The 18,105-nt window shown below is 39.2% G+C and overlaps 1 protein-coding gene across 2 annotated transcripts in view; it reads right to left on the minus strand.

Moving 5' to 3' along the window:
• GFM1 (G elongation factor mitochondrial 1) overlaps positions 1-18,105 on the minus strand; it is a 44,834-nt gene extending 26,729 nt beyond the window's left edge. The window contains exons 1-10 of one of the 2 annotated variants that reach the window (XM_025879780.2): positions 17,899-18,105; positions 16,513-16,665; positions 15,291-15,423; positions 14,651-14,855; positions 12,425-12,541; positions 10,207-10,357; positions 6,136-6,293; positions 5,452-5,536; positions 2,234-2,371; positions 603-704 (exon numbers count right to left, since the gene is read on the minus strand). In XM_025879780.2, coding sequence (XP_025735565.2) covers positions 603-704; positions 2,234-2,371; positions 5,452-5,536; positions 6,136-6,293; positions 10,207-10,357; positions 12,425-12,541; positions 14,651-14,855; positions 15,291-15,423; positions 16,513-16,665; positions 17,899-17,988 — 1,332 coding nt within the window. In that variant the 5' untranslated portion in view covers positions 17,989-18,105. The remainder of the gene's footprint in view (positions 1-602; positions 705-2,233; positions 2,372-5,451; positions 5,537-6,135; positions 6,294-10,206; positions 10,358-12,424; positions 12,542-14,650; positions 14,856-15,290; positions 15,424-16,512; positions 16,666-17,898) is intronic. The other variant, XM_073898062.1, reaches the window with a different exon arrangement.

The raw sequence follows: 18,105 nt of genomic DNA on the forward strand, positions 1-18,105 counted from the left end.
GCAAAAAAAGGAAGTGAATGAAGGGGATTCAAAGGCAGGAAGTGCCCAAGCATGCTCTTCCCTTTGGGATCCCTCAGTCATGAAAAGGGACCTCTGAGTTCCACAGGACAGACTATGTGTGCTAAGTCAGACTGTCTAGTTGCACCTTGCCTTCGAGCAAGGTTCCATTCTGTTATCCCCTAGTTTACATGTTACAGTTCTCCGGGGGATTGACGCAAGGGCCCACTCTGGCTAAGTAAGTGGCCATCCACCGGGATTAGCCTGATTCTGGTGACAGGAATTAGAGAGGAATCGCCAATGGGGAAGAAGATCTCAGAGTAGGTGAGTCAGCGCTACACAGTTCAGGTGTATCTAGTAAAGATTTTTCCCTCTATGCTAAATCTTAGAGGACTGTGGAATTATTTTACTAAGAAAAATCAGGTAAGTTAGGTCACACAGAGTACTTGTCTCACTGACATCCAAAAAGCCACGACAAATCTATACTGATGCCTGTGGCAATAAATGAAAACTGTGACTGTTTTTCTGAAGTACTAAATATACTACATAAAAACAGACTTCTAAAACTCAAGTGATATAAATAGCTCTGAAATTCAATGACGTACCATAGAAAGGCCACTATTATTTTTGTTTGTGAATGTGTCTCCACTAGCACAGTCAATGCCAAACAATGCACAGATGTCTCCAGCATACACTTCCTCAACATCCTAAATAAAGAAATAACACAAAATAACACTTGCAAATAATACAAATCAGGACATGGTAACTGAAAAGTAATCATACACTGAGCACATTGTACATAAACATGGCAGAATCTCACCATGAATTCTATAGAGAATGAATTAGCTAGAACCAATGTAATACCAATAATCAACCAAGGCAAGATATACCTTGAATAGGGCCTTTATTTAAGCCACATCTCAACTGACAAGATTTTACTTTATATGGAAACTCAGAGCTATGGCATCATTAAGTTGGAAGATCTGTAGTACTGACAGAATACAGAGCCTCACACTTCTAAAGTTATTTCTATGGATTAAGAAGGATATATTTTATGTGCTGCCACAGTCCAACAATGAGATATGACAAAGATGTACAAGGAAAAACTGCAAAGGAAGTTTTGAAAACAAAGGCAGGAGAATTCAGCCCATTGTACTTAAAATAATCTTAATTTCTCACAGATGCAAGCAGTCAAATAAACACAGGAAATCTAAGAACAAAGCACTGGTGCCTCTTAAACTTCCTAGTTTTTGTCCATTTATACTGACAGTTCATTCATAACAGCTGTGGCTGTGCCTGAGTCTTTAACAGTTCCACAGATGTAAACATCTCGTAGCTTCTGGCCCATAAAAACATCTGTGACAATCACTACTCCCTGTATCATGCCCCCTGCTGCCTATCTCACAAAACAGCAATAACACCCAATTTTGAAAGACTGCTTATTCATCTTCCAGGAGAGACCACAAATTTCTGAATGTCGTAAGATTTTGCTCAGACTAATAAATTTCTCCAGGAATACAGAGCTGACTGGGGAAAGAGTGGGAGTAGGAGACAACGCCACACATGTGGCATTTCTACTAAGGCCTAACCCCAAAAGACTATATAGAAGGCTAGAATAGAGTCAGAGCCAATTCAAAAATTTAAGCTGTAAGCCAAAGTTTATTTCCCAGATAAGACCTTGAGAGGTTCTAAATCTTCAGATGGATTCTAGCACCAATATGGTCCTTCGGCGGCGGGGGGGGGGAGGCGTTGGTTCTATAACAGGAATAAAAAACTCTAGGTTAAATAGGGCTTCCACATGGGGCCATACTTGCGAAAGTAAATTCACTGAACAATGTGGGACATTGTATGTGAATTGATTACTCTCAATTACCTTTGAGAACCACAGTTCCACTGTCCCAACACCTGTTATACTCTTTGTAATGACAGCTCTTGAGAAAGGTGCTGAATCTTGGGTTCTAAGTCAAGGAACTAACTGTCCCTTCTCCTTAACCTTGGCCATTGAGGAAATACAACTAATCACAAATAGTACATAAAATGTGTCCTTAACATCTGCTAATTTAGCCCATACCAAAGAGCTACATCAGAATTATAGCACATCTAAGTAAAAAGGAAGAAGTTAGTGAAACATTCAAATAGAAGTGATTTTCTCGTGGGGCTCAGGGTACCAAGAAGGTAGATCTATTTCACCTGCATTAGAGAAATCTCTGATCTGCCAGGAAGGACCTATACTTGCCTCCATCATGTCAGCATGCAGGCGAACCAGCCGCTGCACTCGCAGTTTCTTTCCTGTCCTCGTGTTATAGATGGTGTCACCCTTCTTCAGCTCTCCTTGATAATTGCGGACATAAGTTAACTGTCCAAATCGCCCAGCCTAGAAGATGGGGTAAGGCGGAAAGAAGAAAAAGAAACATAAGAATCAAAATTGTGAGAAAAACTTCAGGGTGCCTGGGTGGCTCAGTAGTTAAGTGTCTGCCTTCGGCTCAGGTCATGATCCCGGGGTCCTGGGATCGAGCCCTGCATTGGGCTCCCTGCTCAGCGGGGAGCCTGCTTCTCCCTCTCCCTCTGCCTGCCACTCTCCCTGCTTGTGCTCTCTGTCAAATAAATAAAATCTTTAAAAAAAGAGAAAGAGAAAAAAATTTCACAACATCCTCCAATCATTCCCTATCAATTTTAGTAGTATATTTTATACACGTTTTGGTTGACTGTCTAAAATACTTGGGCGCCTGGGTGGCTCAGTTGGTTGGGCGACTGCCTTCGGCTCAGGTCATGATCCTAGAGTCCCAGGATCGAGTCCCACATCGGGCTCCCTGCTCGGCAGGGAGTCTGCTTCTCCCTCTGACCCTCCTCCCTCTCATGCTGTCTCTCATTCTCTCTCTCGCAAATAAACAAAATTGTAAAAAAAATAAATAAATACTAGCTTTGAATATATATGAGTTAAATGGTTGTTTCTGATCTTTCTGGTACTACTTCTGATTTCTCTGAAATAAAAATTAGAAAATAATTTTATTTATTTATTTTTAAAGATTTTATTTATTTATTTGACACACAGAGAGAGTGAGAGAGTGAGAGAGAGAGAGAGAGAGAGAGCGAGCACAAGCAGGGGGAGCGGCAGGCAGAGGGAGAAGCAGGCTTCCTGCATGAGCAGGGAGCCTGATGAGGGGCTCGAGATCCCAGGACCCTGGGATCATGGCCTGAGCTGAAGGCAGCGGTTTAACCAACTGAGCCACCCAGGAGCCCCTAGAAAATAATTTTAAATTGTGTATGCAATAAGGAAATATCCTTTTGCCTTCTATTACTATTTCCTAAGTTTGGTTTAATACAATTAAGATATAAAACACAAACTATAATTATTGGAAAGACAACAAAGATATGATTAGAAATGGTAAGAATGTACTATACATCTAAAAAAAAAAAAAAACCCTTTGATAAGCACCTGGAAAGCTATATAAATAAGCATTCTTTAAAGTAACTGAATATAAAAGAAATAACCATGGATCAATTCCTCCTCAATACTAACACTAACCAACTGGGTATGTTTTAAAAGTTGCCAATTCTTCCCATATTAATTTATAGGTTTAACACAATAGCAATAAAAATCCCAAGAGGAATTTTTAAACATATGATTAATGATTTTAAAGTTCATTTAGAAGAATGGATAAAAATAGAAATTTCTGAAGTATTATGGCAATAAGAAGCTAACCATGACTGATATAAAAACATATCAAATACTCCAAACTTAAAAAGTAAAGAAGTAGCACAAATTAAACTGAATAGCACACAGAGTAAAAAAAATATCTAAAATGCAGAATATATTTGTCAACAGACAATGCTGACAAAAGACATGACAATGGAAAAGTACAGCATTGTTCAAAAACTGGGAGCTAGACAACTGGTCTTCTATTTGGAGGCAGAGGAGATACATTTAGAGTCCACCTCACAGCACACAGCAAAACAAATTCCAGCTGGATTAACAATGAAAAAAAAAACCATCATAGAAAAAGTAGAAAACGTTTATGAAATATATATAAAGAGGATTTCTAAGGTTAAAAAATGAGAGAACTAAAAAAGACTGATACATTAGACTATAAATTTAAACTGTTGTTTTAAAAAATAAGATTAGAGAAAGATCATTTAAATAAACACTTTGGCATTAATTTTTAAAATAAGAAAAGAGACAATTGCAAAAAAGGAATTATAACTACATAATCAATATATAGAAAAATGTTCTCTACCATTAGGAATTAAAGAAGAATTATTAACTTTCACATATAAAATTGGTAGTAACTTTTAAATAATACTCAATGCTGATAAAGATTCCTTGAAATAATTTAATACATTAACTCTGAGAGTATGAACAAAATCTGGCAATAAACCCATTAAATAATAAAACATTCTATTCCTTTAATTCAGTAATCACCATTCCAGGAATCCTAAGAAGATATTCCTAAATGTATATTTTTAAAAGCTTTACCCATAAAAATTGTCACCACAATGTTATTTGTATTTTTTAACTTAAAATTACGTTTTTTAGAATAAGTATATTGTAAAAATTTTAAAATAAAAACTAAAAGCCCCCAAAATATAATCCCATCCCAGAAATAACCACTTTTTTTTTTTTTAAGATTTTATTTATTTGATAGAGACAGCGAGAGAGGGAACACAAGCAGGGGGAGTGGGAGAGGGAGAAGCAGGCTTCTCGCCGAGCAGGGAGCCTGATGTGGGGCTGGATCCCAGGACCCTGATTCATGACCTGAGCCGAAGGCAGAAGCTTAACGACTGAGCCACCCAGGCGCCCCAGAAATGACCACTTTTAACACTTCTAACTTAACCACCTTCTTTCCCCCTTAAAATAGTATGAACAGCAGCAACAACAACCTAACAAAAAATACTCCTAGGTACCCAAATCGTGGTTTCTAATACCATTCTCGGTTAAAAGGAATGGAACCAAGGCACCTAGAGAAAGGACTGGTTCTAGGTTCTAGGCGTGGAGGATCCTGCAGTGCCACAAAGTCAGGAAGGATTCAAAACAACAAAACATTGCAGAATGTCAAAAGGACACAGGAGCAACTAAAAGAGCTCCAATGGCCAAACTTGGCCAACCTGCACAACAAAATAAATAACATACTACTCATTATAACAAAATAAATATCCATGAGGCCAAGCTGATATACAGAAATGACTGAATAAAAATATAAATGGGGGAGAGAAGACAACTCTCCCATATAGAAGAATCCCAAATAACTGAACAGTAGATACTGCTCCCTCAAGGGGGTGGAACATAATTCCCCACACCTTAAGTGTGGGCTGCATACAGTAACTTCCTTCTAAAGAGGCAGTATGGAAAGAGGAAAAGGGGGACTAACTTTCAGCAGAGAAATTTGTAACAAAGTCATTTTGTAATAGGAAAAACGATCCACGTACAGCAATTAAATACATTAGAAAGCAACTTACCTCCAGTTTAAAAGCTAGGCCTACAAATGGGTGGGAACTGCTTCTCTCGGAGTTCATTAAGATTTTGTTTTTCTCTTTTGAGTCACTTAAAAGAAATATAAATCTGTGAGATGCATTATTTGATATTTCTTTTATATCAATTTATCAGAGTATTATCTGAGAAAAAGCATATACATGCTAAACATTTCTGACCTCACATAAATGAAATTTCACTGAAAGAGATTAGTAAGAATAACTTCTCAGGGCTTAGTTACTACATCAGGACAGGACCAAAGCAGACTAAAAACACCAAAAATGGCAGAGAAAGAAAAAAATAATCAATGAGAACTTAAAAAAAAGTCTGTGTCTCAAAGTTTAAGGGTATTTTTTGTTTCTGTTTTTTTGGTGTGGCTGAAAACAGCTGGTCCCAAATGAAAAAATTTACTAATGATGTAAATAAACCTTGGTAGATAATTAATCATACTTCTAACTTACAGAGTATGATATGGCAAGTGGTATAATAAACAGTTTTCTATATGTCAAAAGTGTTACCCAAATAGAAACTGGCAATTGATTTTCGTAAATTATGGGAGGGGGGAGCCCACAAACACAACTTAATCAAAAGAACCATTCTTAAATTCTTTCATAGTGCATAAATGTTAAAAGTATTTCTGCATAAACTAAGATTCAATTTCCAAGACTTACTCCTCCTGATTGAGAATAGCGTAATTTTGGACTTCAGATGGATTTGGGAGGTAATCTAAAACAGCATCTAAAAGAGGCTGAACTCCTTTGTTCTTCAATGCACTTCCCAAAAGGACAGGAGTAAATGACCTATTTAGAGTAGCTCTTCGGATTGCACACTACAAAAGAAAAAAATTTAATAATTACTTAACCTTAAAAAAAGTTTTGTATTTCAGATCAATTACAAACCAGTAAGTGAATAAAAGGAATTGACACTTTTTTTTTTTTTAAAGATTTTTTTTTTAATTTATTTGACAGAGAGAGACACAGCAAGAGAGGGAACACAGCAGGGGGAGAGGGAGAAGCAGTACTCCCGCGGGGCAGGGAGCCTGATGCGGATGCAGGGCTCGATCCCAGGACCCTGGGATCATGACCTGAGCCGAAGGCAGACGCTTAACGACTGAGCCACCCAGGTGCCCCAGGAATTGACACTCTGGAGTACAGGCTATAGTGGAGACTAGAACCAGGTCCTCTATAACTTAAGGTCAAAATACAAGAAAAAAAATCGGTTCCTTCTTCAGGGCTAGGAAGCTATTTATTGTTTAACTGCTTTCGACACTCTTGGAATGTCACTAATTTTCAACATGACAAAGAATATATATACACTTAGAAAACAGGCACACACACAGAAATGTGTAAACAGTAGGTTAACAATTATGTAAAACATAAGGAAAAGTAACACACACACACACACACACACACACACACACACACACACACACACACACACACACAAATGTCTGGAAGGATACACCAAAAACTATTAACTGGTAACCTGTTTTAGGGAGGAGGCAGAGAACTAGGCAAACAGGAGACACACGGGAGATTTTTTTATTTTGTACCTTCATATATTTTTAAATGTTTAAAACCTATGAAAATATCGTCTATTAAAAAACACATTAACAGATGTTTTCTTTTTTTAAACAACACACATACAGGAAGCCAAGTAGTACAAATCACTCATAAATTCAGAGCCATGAGAGTAACAGGCTCTACGATGATGACCTCCAGGTCCTACCCCAACCCCGGTGCAAGCACCATGAATGTGTCCCAGCTGCGTGCCACAAGTGGCTCTCCTGGCTCAGCAGGTGTCAGAGAGCAAGCAGGGAAACTAACTTCACGTCTTAGCAGCTGGAAGACGTCAACAGCAGTGCTGTGGCCACAACCTGCCACAGCAGAAGTAGGGAAGCAGTGTACAATTATTTCTCTAGAAAACTAGTTATCCTTAAAAAGCTTAAAGCAAAAACTTAACCACCACAATTTCGAAACATCACCACAATGAAAAGGAGAATAACAGCTGCACACAATAAAGGAAGTATAAAAAGGGGGGAAATGTGCATGGCAAGAAAGCAATTACCATTTGAAATTATCTTAAAAGCTTGCTGTTGCTTGGATCCAGAAATGGCTAAGTCACTAACCACTTAATAAGCTACCTTAAGCCACAGGACCACAACTCTGCCTTACCACCCCTCCCTTACATGCAGGTAGGGACATAAAAGAATCCTACCACACTTAAAACAGAAAAACAGGAGGGTGGTAGATAAACAGAAGAAAAAAAAAATTACAACTATCCTAATACCAGCCTAACAAAAACTTTATTTTTCCAAAAATTTCCCTTGTTTTCATAAGAATCATTTTCACACTCCAAAGGCGTTGCCTTTCCACTGTCCCTAATGATATATCCAACAATACAGAAAGAACACCCATGTATCCTCTGCAGAAAACAGTAAACACAGCAGCACTGAATCGGCTATGCTTAGAAAGGCCTGCTTGCAAGGTTGGCCCCCTGGCTGGTGTCTGGGAACCTGGATTTCAGGAGGGTTCCCGGCATTCCCAGAACTGAGAATGGTTCAGTGCCTATAGTCTACACAATGAGGGGAATGCTAAACACCCACTTTCCTCCTGGGAGGCTGGAATCTGGGTACATGCTAGGCAGAGGATATCTGTGACTAGCCCCTGACAGAACCAAGGGCACCGAGTTTCTAATAGATGAGACTCACAGGTACAGTCACGACTCACTGCTAGAGGAATGAGGCATGCCCTGCCATGACTCCACTGGGAGAGGATTCTTGGGAGTTTATACATGGTTTCTTCCGGACTTCACCTCATGTGTCTTTTCCCCTTGCTGATTTTGCTTTGTATCCTTTCACTGTAATAAATCATAGTCAAGAGTATGAAAATGTGTTGAAAACTTTGAGTGATCCTTGTGAATCACTGAACCTGGGAATGGTCTAGGGGACCTGTGACATATGACCTTTAATAGATCAAAAACCTAACCCTTGTTGTGGTTCCCAGGACCCAATGCTTGACCAATACCCTCCTACATAGTTTGTGAAAGCTAAAGGACTCAAGTTATGAGATGATATTAGTAAGCATCCTCAGCTTGGACAGGGTTCTTTCCTTGTGCATTTGACCTACTAAAGACTCCATTGTGCAAGGTCTTACACACAGTAATCATTTATCTGATCTCTGCTAAGTGTACCACGTGGTTTGGCAAAATAAGTATTTTTTAATGGTAAAATAAACATAAAATTTATCATTTTAACCATTTTTAAGTATACAGTTCAATGGCATTAAGTACACTTACACTGCTATGCTACCATTACCACTATCCATCTCCAGAACTTTTTCATCATCTCAAATGGAAACTCTACTCCTTAAACTCTCTATTCTGTAACCCACCCCTCTGCCACCACCCCTGGTGACCACTATTTCTGCCTGTAAGAATTATGACTATTCTGGGTACCTCATATAAGTGGAATCATACGGTATTTGTCCTTTCATGTCTGGTTCATGTCATTTAGCATGTCTTCATGGTTCATCCACGCTACAGCGCAACAGAACCTTCCTTTTTAAGGCTAAATCACAGTCCATTGTGTGCATATATATGTGTATGTAGATACACACACACACACACACACACACACACACACACACACACACTAATTTTGTTTATCCATTCATCCATTGATGGGCATTTGAGTTGTTTCCAGCTTTTTGCTACTGTGAAGAGTGCTGCTATCAACACAGGTATACAAATACCTATTTAATTCTTTTGGATATTATCCTGAAGTGGAATTGCTGGATCCATATGGTAGTTTTAGGTTTAATTTTTTTGAGTGGCCATACTTCTTGCACAGTGATTGCCTCATTTCACTTTCCCATTAGCAATGCACAAGAGTTCCAATTTCTCTGCATCTTCACCAACACTTGTTATTTTACTATCAACAGAAAAAAAATTGTGTTTTTTTAAATAATAGCTATCCTAATGGATAAAGTGAAATCTCATGCTTTTGATTTGCCTTCCCTAATAATTGGTGATGCTCAGCATCTTTTCGTGTGCTTATTGGCCATCTGTATGTCTCCTATGGAAAAATTATCTATTTGAAAAATAAATACCAGTCTTAAGCAGAGATTTTTTTTATTTTTAAGGAGCTAAATGAACCGGGGTGCCTGGGTGGCTCAGTCGTTAAGCGTCTGCCTTCGGCTCAGGCCATGATCCCAGCGTCCTGGGACAAAGCCCCTCATTGGGCTCCCTGCTCCGCGGGAAGCCTGCTTCTCCCTCTCCCACTCCCCCTGCTTGCATTCCCTCTCTTGCTGTGTCTCTCTCTGTCAAATAAATAAAATCTTAAAAAAAAAAGGAGATAAATGAAAAAGTGAAGAAATCTATACAGCCTTCTAAACAGTACAAATATCAGCGTTTAGTCTGTAAACAGCAGCCTCGTCACTTAATCTTACTGCTCTAACACTTATATATTTATTTTCCTTCTTCTTAAGAAGATATACCCAAGAGGCTGGATGTTTAAATCTTTTTTTTTTCTTAGAACAAACTATAACTCCTTCCCCTTACTTAAAAAGTAATATGCCATAGCAAGTATTTTTTGAAAAAACCAATGATGTTAAATGAATTTCCTCAGATTTCATTAATAAAACCCATGCATAAAAGCATCATGTCTCTTACCCACAAAAAAGCAAACAACAAAAAACCGCACCCTCTTTTTCTTGTTATTGTAAGACTTATTTTGTACTTGCCTTTAAATCGGAAACTGAGGGGATTTTTTCCTTCAGGAACATCTCACCAAGCTGCTCATCTGAATTGGCAACACATTCAATCAGCTCTTGCCGGTGGTCAGCTGCCGCTGCCCTGAATTCTGCTGGAATTTCCCCATATCGAACAACCTGACTAAGAAAAGAAATGCTTTATTTTACTACTGTAAGGATATCCAGTTAAACAGTATAAAGCACCAATGAAAAAGATAATCCCTAATGGCTAAATTTTTTTTTTTAGATGAAAACGAGCTCTGATATATCTGCATTAAAATGCAAGTGAGACTAAGGTAGATCTTTAAAATGCAGACAGAACAGTGGGCAAAAATACTTAAATGGGCAAAGCAAACTGCCAAGGTTATACTACTAGTAAATGTGAGAGCCAAGAGTCAAAGCCAATCTGACTCCAAAGCTCTTATGACTCTTGAAAATTCTATTAAGCAAATTAATCAGAATATCACAGTCACTAACAAGGAGGAATAGAGACCTGACTCTATTCCTTTCCATTAATAACCAACCCAATTACACAATTTTAACACAGAATACTCAACAGTAAAAAAGGTTACTAAATATGACACTCTTCAACCTTAACCCCAGGTCTCCATTTCTCTAGGGGCTGGATAGGTAAGAGTTACAAATAAAATATACACAACTGAGAAATGGATATACTTGATATTTAAAAACAACAGCCTTAAAGGTTTCAAAGTATTTCTTTAAAAATGGAAACTAATGTCAAAAAAATACGCTTTCCAGAAAACATGTTCCTAAATTAAAAAAAATAAAGAAGCCAACTGCACATATTCAGAAAATAATTCTTATTATCCCAAACAATGCTCTTCACAGCCTTCAGATCATAATTTCATCCTTCTTGTCAAGCTCCCTGGTTCTTAACCTTTTATGTCAGAATCAGCGGTGGGTCCTTTCGAAATTTATATACCCAGCGGTCTAGGGCTGGGAAAGGGGGCAGGTATATTAAGAAATTTCATCTGTGGTTGGGACATACAGCAAAGTTTGAGTCTTTACTTTAGAAGACAAATGTGTGCCCTGGTTAACTTCGGAAAAGCGGATTTACTCATTCATTTACAAATGTTTTTTGAGTCCGTACTGTGTACCAGTAACTTCTAGGGCTGGGGACGGCACTGAATAAACCTGATAAAATACCCACACCCTCCTGCTCCTTACGCTCCAAGAACCGGTAGATAAACCACAGTCCCTACTGTCACAGAAAATGTGAGAGCAACACCTCATCCACTCGGCAGCCTACATCCTTTCCCTGCCTACGAGACAGCTGATGAGGGTAAATGATAGTTAAGTGAACACAACACCCTTAACCCACCCGCCAGACTAGCAATCCCAGTTTCACAGCAGAGAAAGAAAACCTCTCAGGGATTGCCTCTGGGGAAGCGGCCAGGCTACTGGGGCCACTCCTCATAAGGAAGGGTCATTTATGACCTCCCACACTGTCTAAAACAGGGCCACTCAGAATACAATCTGTAGATCTATAGTGTCCAGCATCCCCCGGGAGCTTTCCAGAAATGCACATTCCAGGCTCCAGATGTACCAAATCAGAATCTTCTGGAGGTGGATCCAGGAATGTGTTTTAACAAGCTTTCAGGTGATCTTTCTGAATGTCAAAGTTTGGTAACCCCTGGGAAATTAGTGTTTTGTATGTGGAGGTCACTCAAAATTGACGGATGGATCAAATATCATGTCATAAAATTACCAATTTATTTCTTATATTATCGAAACCACATTTGTACTATTTAACTGCTTTTACATATTATCCTTTTCTCTGTAATCTCATAAAGTAGATAGAGTAAATATTCATGATCCACATTTTCTTCCAAGTTTTTATCACAATACCCAGGACATAGTAGCGGCTCCATAAAAGTCTACAGAATGAATCAATAAATAAATGAACAAGTGGAAAAAGGGATACATTATTAGCCCAAGCTGATGGCCTTTTACCATACCATGCATATCATGATATAAATTACCCAAAAAGTTAACACACTCTCCCTTGGAATGAATATCAAGCAAAATGGGAAGCAACTAGGATTAAAGGCATTAAAACAAAATCATTTTGAAGTATATTCCTCCAGCCACATTTTAAAAAGATGTTTTCTCTATATTTAAAGAAATCATCCTTTTTCTTCTCTTTGATGCTTTTTAAAATATAAGATATAATACATTTTTAACTTACCCAAAGTCTCCATCAAAATAGATGGCACGTTCCTCAATAAGATCTATTAAACCTCTAAAATCACCCTCCAAACCAATAGGTATCTGCATAAATGCTGCATTATGACTCAGTTTAGACCTGAAAAATAAAAATACATATGTCCTCCCTAAATCCCTTTGAAACGACAAATAAAAATAAATCAATGGCAGATGTTGTGGAACTGAGAGGGGTATAATCAGGAACTCAAAACAGAAAACAGAAAACAGCTGGGAACAACCAAACTCACCATGCTCAGGAAGCCAAAACCCATTTTAGGCAACAAAAGAACTCTAAAGTTATATCCTGCATCAAAAACGTAAGGGGGAAGAACAAATCAATGGTGGTTGGTCAGAAAATTAAAGGACACTGGGATCACCTTGCCCATCTCTTTCTTAGATCAGTCGACTCTGGCAGAGCTGAGTACAGCTATTTGAAGAGGAAGTTCTTACAGGAGAACTCTCAGCACACGCGTTAAAAATCAGACACTCATCATCAGCCTGTTCCCTCAATCAGGCACAACCAGTGAAGGGATTCACCGGCAGGAATTCACTCAAAACCAAATATGCTCTAGGGGGTGCCTGGGTGGCTCAGTCGGTTAAGCGGCTGCCTTCGGCTCAGGTCATGATCCCAGGGTCCTGGGATAGAGCAACGCATCGGGCTCCCTGCTCAGTGGGAAGCCTGCTTCTCCCTCTCCCTCTACTTTTCCCCCTGCTTATGCTCTCTCTCTTTCTGACAAATAAATAAATAAAATCTTTAAAAAAAAAATATGCTCTACCATTGTTTAGTCTAGACTCTAGGCCTCCATCTATAACTATGGATAGATAACTAAGAATCACCAAATATTTGAAGGTTACCAACAGCTGGAAAGAGGTGTGAGCTCCAGAAACAGTATTAACTTCCAAGTAGAGAGTTATAAAAAAAGAAAAACGTAAAGACCTGAGAAGTAACTACCTCTCTATTAATGAAGATGTTGCAATAAAAGAGAAAGTTTAGGAAAGCAATTACATAATTGCAGAAATTAAAAAGAAAAAAAAAACAGGCTAAATTAATAGAAGGGACACAGTTAAATATCAGATTAGTGAGTTGGAAGACCAACCTCAAGAATTCTTTCATTACGCAGTCCAAAATGAGAAGAAACAAAATGTATGAGAGTGTATGGTAGAAAAGTTAATACGTGGAGATGGGATCCAGAAGTTCTAAAATCTGTTTAATAGGAGTTACAGAATGTGGATAAAAGGGAGTAGAGCAGAAAGAGAACTGCAGTGGTCAAATGCTAAAAGAGAATGTTCCTGGAATTCAGTCGAAGACTTGGTGGAAACAGCCCATCCATTGCCAAGTACAAGTAAAATATAAGTAAAAAGGACAAAAAGTGAAAAGGTTTTGTTTTGCCAAGAAATTATTACAAACACCCAATAAAGAAAACTTTCATGCTTATATTCCCAAATACATCACTTCCATCAGTGCACACAGCAATACTAGCGCTTGAAGTTCTTCAACACCATATCCTTCGTCATCGGACACATCACTCTTGGTCTCTCCACTACCACAGACTTTACTATTTTCATCAGCTCTGCCCTGGGAAATGTTGAATAGGAACCTGATAGCTCCATTTACACATCTACCAAAGGTAAAAAGTGAAACTTCCACTCTTTTCAAAGGCTATGTAAAATATACAGTATTGGGCAAAGTGTAAAATGCTACAACCAGACTTAGTTACATCTGGTACAGAAAGGAAGTGTTATTGTTGTCTTAGCAAGTATGTTACCATATGAAGTCAAGGGAATACACCATACTCCTTAAGGGCATTAATTAAAATTCCTTAAGTAAAGGTTAAAACAGAAGGTGATCCTCTAGGTTTGTCTAATCCTATAAAGTACTTTTAGAATCCACACTAGATTATTACTTCTCTAATCACAGCAAAGCAGTGAATTGCCAGATTGTTTTCTGAACTCACCTTAAACCTCCCTACAATTTTAGTCACATTTTCCCCATTTTACAGAGAAGGTAGCTGATGAGATCACACCACAAACCAAATACTGACCTCAATGTTTCTTTTACTAAGATAAGTCACTCACATAAATAAATTTTTTAGAGAAAAAAATTTTGGGGGGGGAATAAAGTTAATGACACTGAGTTAATTGTCCTCCTGCATTAAGGTTTCTTATCCAAATCATCACAGCCCCTCATGTTCTTTCTAAGGCTCAGTACCTCATTTGCTGCAGGGCCCTGGTGGGACTGGAGCCCATTCGGTCCAATTTGTTAATGAAAGTTAGAAAAGGAACGTTGTAGCGCTTCATCTGACGATTAACAGTCATGGTCTGGCACTGCACCCCTCCAACAGCACACAGAACAAGGATTGCACCATCCAACACTCTCAGGGCCCTTTCCACTTCTATTGTGAAGTCCACATGTCCTAAATAAGACAAAGAAGTATGTGAGAGTCTCAAAGTATGAATTTTTATAACATGCACGATCACAAGCTTTTGTATCTCTGCTCATGACATAATTCTAATTAGAATGTGGATTTCTTAAAACACCATACTGTTTACTCACCAGAAGGTCCAGGGGCCCATCTCTTCAAAAAACTATGAGGGCATGGGCACCTTTAAATCAGCGACAGTTTTCAAGAGGCAAGAACCTTCCGACTCACAATTTCTTTGTACTATTTTTTAAGGAAACCACATAATGATGAAATGCTCTAGGTCCCAAGTCAGATTTCTCCAACAGGAATTCATAGTCACACTTTTGAGTATCATTTGACACTCAAAAATGAGCTGGGTCATAGTAAAGAACCAAATGGGCTTTTGTCAAAACAAGCTGCAACAATAAAACCAAGAATTCAGCTCACCTGGAGTATCTATAATGTTGATATTGACATCTTTCCACATGGTGTAGGTGGCTGCCGACTGAATAGTGATTCCTCTTTGTCTCTCTAGTTCCATGGAATCCATCACAGCGCCAACTCCATCTTTACCTTTCACCTAAACACAAGCACAGCAATTCAGAGTCCCCCGTCCCTGCGTCCCAAGAAGGAAAGAAATCTTTACTGAGATGGAACTAAAACACAGATAGTTAACTGATGCAATTTTCAGAGAAGGCTATCGTCAGACCATATCATCTTGTGAAACAGAAAAGTGATTATAAGTTTTGCCCTCTATTTACTGTCTAATCCTCTTTCCATTGCTGTCCCCAGCAACAGCTAACATGGAGCAATCACCTCAGTCTTGTTTCCTCCGCACTGTTCCTGTCCACCAGCCTTGTGGTAGTCCATGAGCAGAAGCTCAAAGAACAGATTTTCCCTGCTCGACAACATGTGGATTTTGAGGCCTGGGTGGGAAGGATTCAGCTTTCAAAATATGTGATTTAACAAGATGACCTGCATCTGAAGAGTTAAGTTACTCAATGATATGGTAGTTTCTTTAGAAGACTTTCAAGTTAAAAAATTTTTTTCCTGGGGCGCCTGGGTGGCTCAGTTGGTTAAGCGACTGCCTTCAGCTCAGGTCATGATCTCAGGGTCCTGGGATCGAGCCCCGCATTGGGCTCCCCGCTCGGCGGGAGGCCTGCTTCTCCCTCTCTCACTTCCCCTGCTTGTGTTCCCTCTCTCGCTGTCAAATTAAAAAAAAAAAAATTTTTTTTCCTGATACATGTATTTTGTAACTATTAACATCATACCATAGTTTTAAAACCCTTTTCCACTTAACATTATAAACATCTCTACATAATATTAAAAAATATGTAAATACTACTTTAACAGCTGCTTAATATATCATATGAATTAACTTCCTAATTGAAGTCTAACTGACAATGTTATATTAGTTTCAGGTGTAGACTTAACGTTCCTAAAAGACAATCTACTGAGGATACTCATAGTGATGGTTTCTAAAAAGATTCCTCACAATAACACTGCAAGCCAATTTGAGCTATCTATTCCCTTTGTGATACGACTTTGATTAAGATCCACTGTAACCATTCTTTTAATCTTTCAGGTTTTGTGATGTTCATTAAATCATAACTATTAAACAATTAAAGCCAAGCTCTAACTAGCTTGGAATCAACCATGAACCCCATACCTCATGCATCTTAGCAATTCTGCCAGTGTAGTAAAGCACTCGTTCTGTTAATGTGGTTTTCCCAGAATCAATGTGAGCTGAGATCCCAATATTTCGTATCTTTTCATTCGGAATCACTCCTGATGAACACCATCGGTGGAATTTCCAATTAACCTGAAAAAATAAGAGATCAAATCAATGCACTTTTTATAAGAGATAACAGGCAACTAGAATTGGTTTGGTTGGTATCTTTCCACCAACTAATCTCAATGAACACAAAACATCATAGCCTGGGAAGGCAAAAGAGGGAATGCCTCAACCTGCAATTCCTGTAACTAAAGGAGAAACTGCAAGAGAGGGCAGAAAGGATATACACAATCTTAAAATAAATCAGAAAAATATATTCAAACGAGCTAGTTAAATGAAAGGGAACAGATACTTCTCTGAATGTCACAGGTTTGAAAACATATGCTGAGGCTGATAAAACCAGAAAGACAACTTCCAACAACTACTTTAATAGGAAACAGTTTTTAGTTTAAATTTTACTCCGCACCCCCCTCCCCCTTACTGTAGTTCACAGCTAGCGAGGATGTTTTCAAACACTTACGCTCTGTGCTGTGGTGCGGATAGCTCCAAGGTAGCCCACAAAAGGTTTCCAATTCCTTCTGCACAAAAGCAGTTACTTTTTAAAAAACTATTTCATTTTGGTGGAGGTGGGAGAATCTTGTATTTCACCGAATCAAGACACATTATAAACTACTCCCTACTGGACTGCACATCCAAAATGTATTGCAGCACTTCTGGGGAAAGGGACACAGAAGAACTTGGAAAAGGTGGGCAAACAGTAAATGGATTCTAGTGGACAGGCATTTAGATGAAATTCCATGAATACCAACAAGCAAACGATGCCTGCATACTAGCAAAGGCTCAACTCCTACCCAAACCTACTCCACTCTGCAACCCCCGCAAAAGGAGAAATACGATCAAAGAAAAGTACGCGGAAGTTCGAACGCCAAAACAACCCAGGGTTTGCCCAAAGAGGGCTGTCCAAAGCCCAAGGATACTGTGCAGTAAAAAGAGCACTTGATAATGAGTCAGAAGCCCTGGGTTCGAACCTGAACACACTAATTTTTCAGCTGTTTTGACCGTCACTCCAGTCACTTCCCCCAAAAAAGAGGCTGAACCATAAATCGGTGGCCCCTCCACTCTCCCAAGGCACCGAGACGAGCTCATGAATAACGAGAGGATGTGCAGGTACCGAAAAACTTTTCAGCACTGAGGAACGACATCTCGCATCCGGAGTTGTCAGGAGGTCCCACGGAAAGCATCACTGTTCCCTAGCTCTGGAGGGACAGCAAGGTCCCCTATGCAGTCCCTGGTTCGTCTCGCCCCGCTGGGCTCTAGTACCTGCTTCCCCTGCCAGCCCAGGGTGGCGGGGACCCGCGGGGGCGGCCCGCGCCCCAAAGCTGCGGCGGCGGCTGCTCCCAGCAGTCTCATGGCAAGCGCAGAACGGGCGTGAAGGTCCGGTAGCTGTGGTTCTGCTCAGCAACCTAACCCACACCTAGAACCGTTCAAAGTCACGCCGGCAATCAGTGCCGGAAGAGCGCTTCCGAG

Source organism: Callorhinus ursinus, unplaced genomic scaffold, assembly GCF_003265705.2.
Source record: "Callorhinus ursinus isolate GAN/ISIS: 27379988/994484 unplaced genomic scaffold, GSC_fseal_2.0 scaffold1, whole genome shotgun sequence".
Classification (NCBI taxonomy): domain Eukaryota; kingdom Metazoa; phylum Chordata; class Mammalia; order Carnivora; family Otariidae; genus Callorhinus; species Callorhinus ursinus.